The following is a 12,041-nucleotide window of genomic DNA, read 5'->3' on the forward strand; positions in this document are numbered from 1 at the left end:
TTATTCATCTTTGTGCCACATGCCTAGAACCTAGTGGATATTCAATAAATGTCCATTGAGTTGAACTGACCTCGGCTGAGGAAAAGTGTGTCAGATGCACAAAAATGACTAGGTTGTAGGTTGGCTTGACACAAAATGTGTCAAGCTTGACACCCTAACTAAAAATGAACTGAAGACACATTGCCTGTGAGAAAAACAGGCTCTCCCTGTATTCCTACTCTCAGGAATATGGGAAAACTAAGTTGCCTTTAAGCATAGTGCATAAAGAGGCTGATAGTTAAACCTCTTTGAATTGGCTTCCTTGCATGACCTAATGTTTAGAAACAGACTGGGCTCCAACCTATGGAGTGACACCCCGGATTAACTCTATAACCTGAGGCCTCAGACACAGGGGGAGCAGGAAATATACATATTTAGTCCATATTACCAAGGCAACAAAGTCAATGTACCTGAACATAGTAGGAAAACAAGCACAGATGATGTTGAATATTTTAAAAGTGTTCCCCACACCCACCATAACAGTGGTTAGAAACATGGATAAATTATTTCTGAAACCACACAATTAAAACTTCTCTAATATATGTGTGTGCTTTGTTTTTCATTGCTAACACTCCATAGGCAATCTTGGTCAATTAACATTATCTTAGTACCAAAAATAAGGTTCAAAGTTTGGTTTTGACATAAATGACTTATTTTCTTTTTAAGCATATAAGGAGCTATAGACCTCGAATAGGCTGCCTCTCCCCCAAATGGGGAAACATCTGAATTTGAAACTAGTAAATCAGCATAAAATGAGACTCTCTGTTGAAGAAACCTACCCTGAAAGATCATTTATAATTGTGCTACTGATGAGATTATTTACACTTTTATCCACCAGGAATAAATAATAAAATATAAAAATATAGTAAGCTGTAGAATATAACTGTCATAACAAAGAAAAATATTCTACATAGAACTAAAAAAGGATATAGGAAGAAAAGTTATCAGGGCACCTCTACAGGCTAGGAAAGAAAGATTTTGGCAGACATAAGCATTCTAATTAATGATGAAGCAGGAAAAATTCTCCAAGCCTTACCCTGGCCCAGATGAAATACTCCCCCAAATTATCAACCTTCCTTTACTCTTATCCATCTTCACCAAGAAACTTCCTGTTTACTAATTGTTTACCCTAAGCAGACTTACCACTATAAATTAATACATTTACATTCTAACGTGGGAATCTCCAAGTCTTATAGGTTTTGTTACTGGAAAATAGTTTCTCAATCTGAGTCAGACCCTGGATCTATACCCTTCACCCATGTTATATCTTGGGAGGCCCAGCTGCAACAGCCAGCCAAATGGTGTCTCTCTTTTTACTATCCACCCTCACCTTTCTCACCAACTTATAACCGTAACACAGGTCACCACAATCTTGTAAATGTCTGTATCCATCTGAAAAATAAAATCACATGTCATATATTTGTAAACAACCAAATGAAGATGGCTGAAACACAGTATTGGGTTGGCCAAAAAGTTCGTTCGGGTTTTTCTGAACAACAAACTTTTTTCCAAACAAACTTTTTGGCCAACCCAATATAACAGCAGTGTTATTAGGAAGAAAGACCTGTTATCACTGTATAAATTCATAACTGTTGTTTAATTCTCAAAACAGCTTACTGTTCTCACTGAAGTAGGTCCATGGTCTTCATATGCCACTTATGATAGGAGATACGCATTCTTTGGGGAATACAGTGGGGACTCAAATCTGGAAGTTCTGGGCATCTGTGTAGTATGATTCAAGAGAGGGCATTAAATAAATTGAACTGGAATCTGATCAAGCCGATCTGTTTACAGGCTATACAGGGAGTACAAAAACAAGTTAAATTACTTTACAGTGATACAATCAACAAAATCCAGAATGTGGGAAGAAACGCTATATGACAAAACAACTAGATTTCTTACATAATTAATTTAAAGGGAAAACGGACGGGGAACTTAGAGATTAAAACAGACAAATAACAACCAAATGCAATATATGGACCTTGTCGGATACCAATTTCAAGCAAACCAATGGTTAAAAAAATAAAAAGAGAAACAATTGGGTCCATCTGTCACATAATTGAACACAGTTCAGATATTTAACCTTATTAAGAAATAGCTGAGACTTCCCTGGTGGTCCAGTGGTTAAGAATCTGCCTTCCAATGCAGAACATGGGTTCGATCCCTGGTCGGGAACTAAGATACCACATGCTGCGGAGCAACTAAGCCCGCATGCCGCAACTACTGAGCACGCAAGCCACAACTAGAGAGAAGCCCACGTGCCACAACGAAGATCCCGTGTGCCACAACTAAGACCCGATGCAGCCAAAAATAAAAAATGAATATATATATTTTTAAAAAGAAATAGCTAAAATTTTTAGGTGTGATAATGATATTATGGGTTTTTTAAAAAAATACATATTTCAAAGACATATTAAAGAAACTGGATAAAATGATATATCTGAGATTTGCTTCAAAATAATCAGAGAGTGGGGTGGGAAGGAGTGAGATAGAGATGAAATAATATTGGCCACGAATTGAAGCTGGGTGATGGATACAGAAAAGGTCCATTATACTATGCTACCCATACTTTTCTATACGCTCAAAATTTTCCATAATGAAAAGTTTAAAAACAGCAACAGCAAACAAAAAACACATACAAAAGAGAAGGGGAACTTCTAGGTGCCCTGGGGTAATGGGATAAAAATCCCAGTCTAGCTTCCAGCCCCATTAAGTAGTCAGATTCTCTGGGGGGGTCAGCCATATACTAGCAAGTTCATTTACCAAATCTTGCCCTTCATCTTACATCATTAGCCTGAGAAAGGACATTAAGTTGTCTGAGTTTGGTTACTTACCAGACACCTTTTAATGTCCAAGTTTGTAACCCAAATTTAACTTGAGTTTAAGAAAAAATAAAATAATTTTTGAAGCTAACAGAATTTTAGCATCTGTTGAATTTATTCAGCATAACCACAGAGGTATTGTCTTCATGTTGTCACACATAGACACAAACACAGATACAACACAATATCCATTTTTAGCCCAAGTGCATTCCTTCTGAGGCTCATTTATATGTCTTCATATGCCACAGCCCATCATTTAAATAATGGATATTTTCAATGCCAATTCCTTTGTTGACTTTCTCACTGCAGAAGGAATAAAGCACATAAACATATTGTTAAGTATTTTTATAGGCTTACTCATGGTAAATATAATTCAGGGTGCATTGCTATCTTGAAATTATTGAGCCACATGTAGGGAATTTATTTATATTACACTAACATTATCATCTACATTAAACTACATTACTCTGCTGCAGTTCATGTCTTAAAGCGATTCTAGTGATCTAACTAGTGGGTCCACAGAAACAGAGTAATGATGTCACCAAACCAGGAGAACATCAAAGTGTTATAATTAACCCTGAAACAAAATTAATAGGAATATTTTGGTCATGAGTTCCAACGTTTTTAAGTATATTGACTATATTTTGGTAATATATCTTTAATATTTCCTTAATATTTTATACCACCATGTTAAAATATAAGATAAATACTGTGTGGTACTAAATTATGTCACCGTTTTTAAAAACTAGCAGTAAAATATCTTTCCCCACACCTAATCTAAATCATACTAAATAAAAAAAATTCCTAAAATACCACACACATACATATAATACAGCTGTGTTGGCACACAGGTTCTTTTCAGAATGCTAAAGGAAGAATGCAATCCCAGAGACAAAATAGGTTTCAATGGCTTCCTAAGTGTTAGGAAAAATCAGAAATGAGGCTTCTGTGCTTAAATATTTATAAGATACGGTATGAATGAGAGCAAATTTCACCTGTAATTCTGATTCTTCCTGCATAGGTTACCTATATCTTAAAAGCTAAGGAGGCCTAACAGGAGACTTACATATCTTCTGCAGACATCTTCATGACTCCAACACACAGAGCATGCTGTTTTCCTTCTGCCATGATTGCCTGAAAACACACAGCTAAGAAAACTATTTATCTATCAAAATGCCTTGGAGAGGGGGTGTCACATTACTACTTAAGCCACTGTGAACCCAACTTGCACCTTCGCCTAGTCCATTAACTCCTTGAGGGCAGGGACCTAGCAAAATTTATGGGCAGATTGCAAATACTCAATACATGCTAAATGAATGAATCTAATAATCATTCTCTGTTTTTAAGTCAAATGTTAATAATACCATAACCCAATGCCAACAAAAGAAGAAAAAGAAGTCATGCAAAAAAGGAGACAAAATTTCTTGCATATAAATATTAAAAATGGAAATAAATATCAATTGTTCTAGTGCTTTAATCACTAAATGGTGGTTTTATATAAAGGATACATTAAAACAATAATTATATCCCCAATCAATCTTTAAGAGTCCAATGTAAGTTGCAATCTATCCAGAACAACCAGAATGTTCTTGGTTATCATTTGAAGTGTCTAGAATGTTAAACACTGCAGTACATATTTTAAAAAGTAAAGGTTCAAGGGTACACAGCCCCTCTCTGTACTAGTTTTGCAACTTTCCCAAAGTCTATAATTATTTCAAAATAAAAATTATTTTAAAAGTAAAGGCTAAGTACTAGGAAAATTTTCCATTTAGGGGAAACCCCAGAACTATAAACTTTAAAAACAGAAAAATCATAAACATAAAAGGGTAACCTGTCCTCACAGAATACTTTTCTCCCTTGGTTTTCAAGTCATTCATTCATTCAATGTTCCACAAATATTTGATCACCTATTATGTGACCAGTATCTATATCAACACAAGCTGTTCCTAAGATATAAATATATTGATACAACTTATACTACCCCTTAGATATAACTGCCACAAGAGAGAACACCCTCCTTTTGAGCACAGGACACACTCTTAAACCCACTCTAATGGCCTTTCCGCTCCAGTGATTTCCCCATTCCCACCAAGTATGGTTCCTTTTCTCAACCTGAGGCAAATGGCCACTTTATCTATGACAGAGGAGAAGATGTCCTCCTGTCCAGACTAGGTGATAAAAAACTAATCTGGAATATAGCTGAAACAGCACTGTAGAAATGGAAATAATGCAGAATTATTCAGCTCCATCATGAGTTGAATAGATTCTTAAGGACTATCTGGGACTTTATCATTTCTCTTTGAGAAAACATGTTCTGAGGCCCAAACAACCAACTTAAAAATGAACTTTAGGGGGCTTCCCTGGTGGCGCAGTGGTTGACAGTCCGCCTGCCAATGCAGGGGACACGGGTTCGTGCCCCGGTCCGAGAAGATCCCACATGCCGCTGAGCGGCTGGGCCCGTGAGCCATGGCCGCTGAGCCTGTGCATCCAGAGCCTGTGCTCCTCAACGGGAGAGGCCACAACAGTGAGAGGCCCACGTAGCACAAAAAAAAAAAAAAAAGAAAAAAAATGAACTTTAGAATAAAAGTTCATTGGAACTTCAAAATAAAACCACTGGGATTGCCAATGGTTCCCACTACTCACTTCTAACATTCCACCTTGTGCTTAAGTTCTTTTCCCTTTTGAGTGCTTTTACTCCAGGGTATCTGGGGTAATTCAAACATAAAAGTAGCAAGATGATGTCCAAATAAGTGATCCAATCATATCATATACAACCTCTCTATTAATAATTAAGAGTTTTATACTGTGTCCTGAGTCTGATAACACTGGTCTCTAACTGAGCTGAAATGCAGCTGGGACTCTTTTGTTACTTGTTCTCATTTAATCTCTAAGATGGGACAGAATTTAGTCTCAAGAAATAATGTTGCTTCCCACATCTTCAAATGTAGCCAGAAAGGCATGAGACAACAGTAAGAGTAACCTCCAAAAAAGTACATCTAATGTTCTCCGGGATGACAGATCTTTCAGCAATAACAAGAATACAATGAACACATTTTTCAACAGTTACAGCCTGGGAAGGATACAACAATCGTATCTACTGCAGCAGGGTAAAGTTTAGCTCCAGGAGAAGTTAAGCCTGGACACATGATATTTGCTCCACTGAGTACAAATTTGATGGCTCCTTTATCAACCTGCTGGTGTGGCAGGATAAAAGGATCTAGAAGAAAAGAAATGCATTACATAAATTAGTAAGACTAATGACTCAACAGAAAAAGGCAAAGGACATGAACAAATATTTCCCCAAATTACAGTATTCTGTGACACATGCAAAATAAAACTGAAACACCCTCCTTCACTTATCAAATTGGTATATATTTTTAAGAAAAGTATTTCCCAGTGCTAGCAAGAGTGTAGGAAAACTGACATTCCCATATACGGCTAGAAGACTTATAAACGGGTACAAGCTTTCTTTAGGACTACCTGGCAACATGTATCAACAGCCTCGAAAAGGTTCAAACTCTGACTCAGTAATTCTACTTCTAGGACTTTATCCTAAGAAAAAAATGAGAGATGTACAATATATTTAGATAGAAAGATATTCATTATAGCACTAATATTTACATTAGAAATAAACTGGAATCAACCTAAATGTCCAGCAATAAAGTAAGAGATAAATGACTTAAAGTATGTCTATAATACCTATATAATAGGACCATGTTTTTGGAGAATACCCTGGGAAATATTCAAAATATATGATAAGTGAAAAAAGCAGAATAAAAACTGCCAGAAATGGGGCTTCCCTGGTGGCGCAGTGGTTGAAGAGTCCACCTGCCGATGCAGGGGACACGGGTTCGTGCCCCGGTCCGGGAGGATCCCACGTGCCGCGGAGTGGCTGGGCCCGTGAGCCATGGCCGCTGAGCCTGCGCGTCCGGAGCCTGTTGCTCCGCAACCGGAGAGGCCACAACAGTGAGAGGCCCGCTTACCGCAAAAAAAAAAAAAAACTGCCAGAAAGACCAGTGGTTGCTAGGGGTTGGAAGAGACGGGGAGGTGGGAAGGATGAATAGGTAGAGCACAGGGAATTTTTAGGGCAGTGAAACTATTCTGTAAGATACTGTAACAGTGCATACATGATATATGCAATCGACAAAAACCACAGACCGTACAACACAAAGAATGAACCCTAATGTAAACTATGGACTTTCGTTAATTATAATAATGTATCAATATTGGTTCATCGATTGAAGCACGGCAATGCAGTATATTAATAAGAAAAGAAGGATGGGAAGGAAGTATATGGGAACTCTCTGTACTTTGTTCATTTTTTCTGTAAATCTAAAACTGCTCTAAAAAAGAAAGTCTATTAATTAAAAAACAAAAACTATTTAACAGAGAGCCCAATTTAAAAAGGAAAAAAATATGCATTTACACATAACACACAGACACACGCACAATACAGGAAATAATGGGATGGAAGTACACTGATATACTAACCATGGTTACCTCTAGGTCATGGGAATACAAGTGATTTTACTTCCGTATTTTACAAATCTCTAGAATGAACACATACTCCTTCTGTAATCTTAAAAAAATTTGTGTGTGTGTATGTGTGTCTATTAATAATTCATAACCTAAAAACTAAAGGATCCCCAAAGGATTTAAAACAATATCTATGGGAAAAACTTTTTAGGCCTCTCAGGGCTCTCCAGGAATAATAACAATAATTGGTAAAATGTATTCATTTTAATGTCTTACCACTAGCTCTCCCACTAGTCAGAGAACAAATAAGTCTTTTTCCTACCAAGACTAGAAATTAATTTAAACACAGCTCCAAATTAAACATCTTACTGAAAAAAAGGAAGCTGAATGAATGTGTTTACTACTCAGAAGCCATAATTTGTTTTCTAGATCTCCATCCTCATTAATATCTGTCCTTTAATAATAATGATAATGATGATCCTGATCATGGGGATGATGACAAGTAGTAGTAGTGGATGGACATTTACTGAACAATTACTACATCATAATAATGGCTATTATATATTGAGCACTTACTATGTTCCAGGCATTGTGTTAGGTGCATTACATGTGTGTTACTATCTTATTTAATCCTCACAACCCTGGGAGATGTAACATAAAATTGCTTCCACTTTTAAAGATAAGGAAACAAAGCTTAAGTGACTTGACAAAAGTGACATGCACTGGGAATTGAGCCCAGACCTGCCTAACTCCAAGTTCACACTTTTAACCACCATATCATCCTGCTTCTTGCACAAGAATAACTTTAAGATGTTCTAAAAGGTTGGTTCCCAGCAAAATATTATTAAACAGGAACATCTTTTTCTTCCAACTTATTGTGAAAATGCTTAACATATAGAAAAACTGGAAGAATAGTTCAATGAGCACCTGGATACCATCCACTTAGTTTCAACAATCGTTCATTAGCACTTTGCTATATTTGCTTTATCTCTTTCTATTTATACACACATATTTTTTTCCTCTACCATTTGACACTTCAGACACAATGCTTCACCATAAATAAGCACACATGCCAGACACATACTGGCTTGAAAAGCAGAAATTTTACTTTGCAGTTGAAAAACTCTTGTACACTGGGATAGCATCTTCCTTTGGGTTTTCTTTTGTAATGTAATCAATCTAACAACATGCAAATGTGGGTACATAATAAACATTATTTTGTTTCTTAACACCTGACCTTGGCACTCAACTAACAATAACTGGGATTCCATGCTTTCCCTTATACAGACTTACCTCTATGAGGCAAATCTGGATACAAATGTAAAAGAAAATGCTCACAGCACTTATTACAGTTTGTGAATATATATTCGTGTAATTATCTAATTGTTGTCTATTCTCCCAACTAGACTGTTAGCTTCCTAGGGACAGGGACCATATCTATCTTTGCTTCCTATCACATTCTCATTACCTAGCTCAGTGCCTGGCACAGAGTAAGTTTAAAAAATAGTTTTTGAATTAAGTAATGAATGAATGAATGCTCTTTCTTGGGCTTTCTGGAATGCATAATGAGAGAATTTGCATTTTTCAGATTTACCACAAGATGGGGAGGGGGGAAATCTTTTTAGTTTTATATTCCATATAGCCTAGTACTAATAAGTTAACTACCAGAAGTCACTTTCAACTCCTTTTGTGTCTTTCCATATGCCCAAATACATATTTTCTAACAAGACTTACATTTGTGAAGTAATCTTAGGGTTGGATAAAAAGGCCCTTCTCTTTGTCTAAAAAACAGTAACTCTCCATTTACTGTAAGGATCTCTATATGTTCATGGCTGTAAGACAAATGTCACAAAGTACCAAGTTAGATATTTTCTTTCAAAAATGAATGTGCCAAACATCCTTTAAATAATGTATAATATGAAGCATGCATATACAGAGATACAGTAAGCTTTAAAAAAAATTTCAATAAAGATCCAGGGCAAAAAAAACATTTTTTTTAACTCATACCAGTCCAGTAGAGAAAAAGGAAAAATATGACCTGCTACAATTTTATTTCACATTTTATTATTTTAAATTCCTTTTCAGATAATTAATAAAACAAATCTCTAAAGCACAAACTGAAATAAATCCAACTCTGAATAAAAACATTTAATTAACTCTTTAATAAAACAATCAGTACAGAAAGCCACATTTTCACAAACATAGAAAAACACTTGAAAATACAAATATTGATAAGTTTTAGAGTTACTCATTTAGAGTAGATAAATAGTTAATGTGACGATAATTACATTTATTATGAGTGCAATCTAATCATTCAATATTCAGTTTCTCTGAACTTTACATAGAAAAAAATAAAGACTTACCATCGCACTATTTTGACAGGATCTTTCTTAGGCATGATTTGATTAAGCCATGGTTCAATACCTGGAAATTGTTCTAACAATTGGTTCTTAATACCCTTTATAACTGAGGTTTTCAACTGGATGCAGTTGGACACATTTTCTTTTTCATCAAATCTGCCAAATGATTTTTGCAAGGAAAAAAAAAGGCATTTCCAAGAAGACATATCAGAATAGCTAAAGGTATTGTTTTAATTAGTCATCTATTTCCAAGCAAATATTTAGACGTCTAAAATAATTATGAAATAAATTGTTTTTTTAAATACCATTTCCCTTTTATTGTGTCCAGCACAAAACCAAAGTCTTAATACAATATTAAAATAAACTGTCATAAAGTCACAATTAGCTGGGCGGGGGGGGGCGAGGGGAGAAGGATATGAGGCATATTTCACATTATAATCTGTAATTAGCTACACAAATGCCTCTCCTGGAAAATCTTACTCAACTCTACCCAGGAAAAAACAGATTCCCACCTATAACAGAACCTGTGTAAAAAAACAAAAGCAAAACAAAACAAAATGAAAATACCCTCAAGCGTTGATATACAAAAGACCAACCCAAATATAACAGTGAAAATCGGCCCCTCCTAGGCTATGTAATCTGCTGAGATTCTTTTTTAAGTGATGATGACGACGGTATTTAACATCCCTATTTATTTTTGCTCAAAATGTCCTGCACAAAACCCACCTCCCTTTGCCCATGATCCCCCTTTGCTTTTTGCGTCTACCAAATCTGGAAGGCAAACCCACTAGGTAGGTTCCAAAGAATTTTTGTCTTCCTCACACTGAATAGCCTATGGGGCAGTCACGCTATTTTCAAGACAAGGTTCCTCTGGCAGCTAGGCAATAGGTATCACAGTCCGCTAGCTTCCTGTCACCCAGACTCCTTCACTCCCATGACCCAGGAAGTCAAGCCTTCCCTTATTCAGTTCATAACTAGTAACCACAAGGCAGTGAGTGCAGGGCTCTCCTCTCTGCTAAAGAGGATATGTCCCCAAATCACAGTGCAAGGATGTGATTGGTAGAATCCTAGGAACGGAGATAGGACTAGGAAAGGGGGCAAAAGAGAAAGAGAGGTAAGGAGAAAGAAAATGAGGGTGGGAGGACCCAAACCCAACTGAGGATTAGGGACGAAAAGCTTAAAGAAGTGTTGCTAGTTGCCAGTTGAGAGAATAGTACTATAGAAAACCTTAGGGAGTAAGGATGGCAGGGGCGGGGGAGAGAGAAAGAGAATCTTTGCTCTCGCCCTCTTCCCCACCCCCACCCCCACCCCCTTTGTAAGCAGCCAACGGAGGCCACAGCATGTCCTTACTTCTTGAACATGATCCAAGGTGAAGGGGGCGACGATAGGGAAGGGCCCGGAATGGGGAAAAAATTGAATTAGCAAGGGTCCGGCAGATCCCCTTACACGAGGAAGGCCGGAACTGACAGTCGGAGCTGTTGTCGTTATCCGGAAAGGGAGACAGCCAGCCGCACTTTACGGTTCTCAGAGAAATTTGACTACTTCCGCTCCTTAAAATCGTCGGCTCTTTTGCCGGCCCTTTTTGGTTTACCGATCCCTATCCAGAGCGGGTAGCTGAAAAGGCGGGACTTGTGAAGGAAGAAGAGATAGAGCAATCATTGTAAGAGCAGGAAGAGAAGATGGAGGGGGCGGGGCAATCAATCAAGGCAGTATTTAAGGCCGTTGCGTCACTACGGGTTCCTCAAAGGGTCAAAATTCTTCCGTGTTTCATTGCTACCTACAGTTATTTTTTAGTGGGAATGGTTTTTGTTCCCTGAGACAACCGAATGGATTGGTGCTTACCGACCAGCTTGAAGCCAAGCAAGCCTCTTGACATCATGTTTATGTACTCGTGGGCTTGCCAAATTTAGCAAATAAAAATATAGGACGCCCTGTACAGGACATTTGGATTTCAGAAAAACAATGAATACTTTTTTTAGTATAACTATACCTCATCCAATATTTGGGACATACTTATACTAAAAAAAGAAAAAAGTACGTGCTATCTGAATTGAATTGGGCGTCCTGTATTTTAATCTGGCAACCATATTCACTGGCCACAGTGAGGTGCCCCCAAAGAATTATTCACTAGGCTGCTGTCCCCTGCCTCACCCCCATGGCTATAAGTTGAGCTATTATAAATATAAAGAGGTACCTTCCCTGAATGATAGAATGTCCCGTAGCCGATCGATACTAGACTAATCCGATTGAAGAGATAACAGCTAAAGAAACACGTTTTACTTACGTGATTTTAAAAAAGAGCAAATCAAGGGTTTTGATCAGCAAAGAAAGCATAGAAAAATGC

General features: G+C 37.2%; 1 protein-coding gene across 2 annotated transcripts; it reads right to left on the reverse strand.

The window, feature by feature from the left end:
• Positions 1-1,732: 1,732 nt before the first annotated feature.
• On the reverse strand, positions 1,733-11,356 carry MCTS1 (MCTS1 re-initiation and release factor). 2 transcript variants are annotated; one of them, XM_060001709.1, is made up of 6 exons: positions 10,424-10,654; positions 9,701-9,853; positions 9,072-9,169; positions 5,945-6,078; positions 3,928-3,995; positions 1,733-3,164 (listed from the first exon to the last, which is right to left on the reverse strand). In XM_060001709.1, the coding sequence occupies exons 1-6, from the start codon at positions 10,435-10,437 to the stop codon at positions 3,083-3,085; spliced, it is 549 nt and encodes a 182-aa protein (XP_059857692.1). In that variant the 5' UTR covers positions 10,438-10,654; the 3' UTR covers positions 1,733-3,082. The 2 variants fall into 2 exon arrangements, with proteins under 2 accessions (XP_059857692.1, XP_059857693.1); XM_060001710.1 differs by lacking the exon at positions 10,424-10,654 and adding an exon at positions 11,048-11,356 and having other exon boundaries at positions 1,737-3,164.
• Positions 11,357-12,041: the final 685 nt, after the last annotated feature.

The sequence above is a fragment of the Delphinus delphis genome, chromosome X (assembly GCF_949987515.2).
Source record: "Delphinus delphis chromosome X, mDelDel1.2, whole genome shotgun sequence".
Classification (NCBI taxonomy): Eukaryota; Metazoa; Chordata; class Mammalia; order Artiodactyla; family Delphinidae; genus Delphinus; species Delphinus delphis.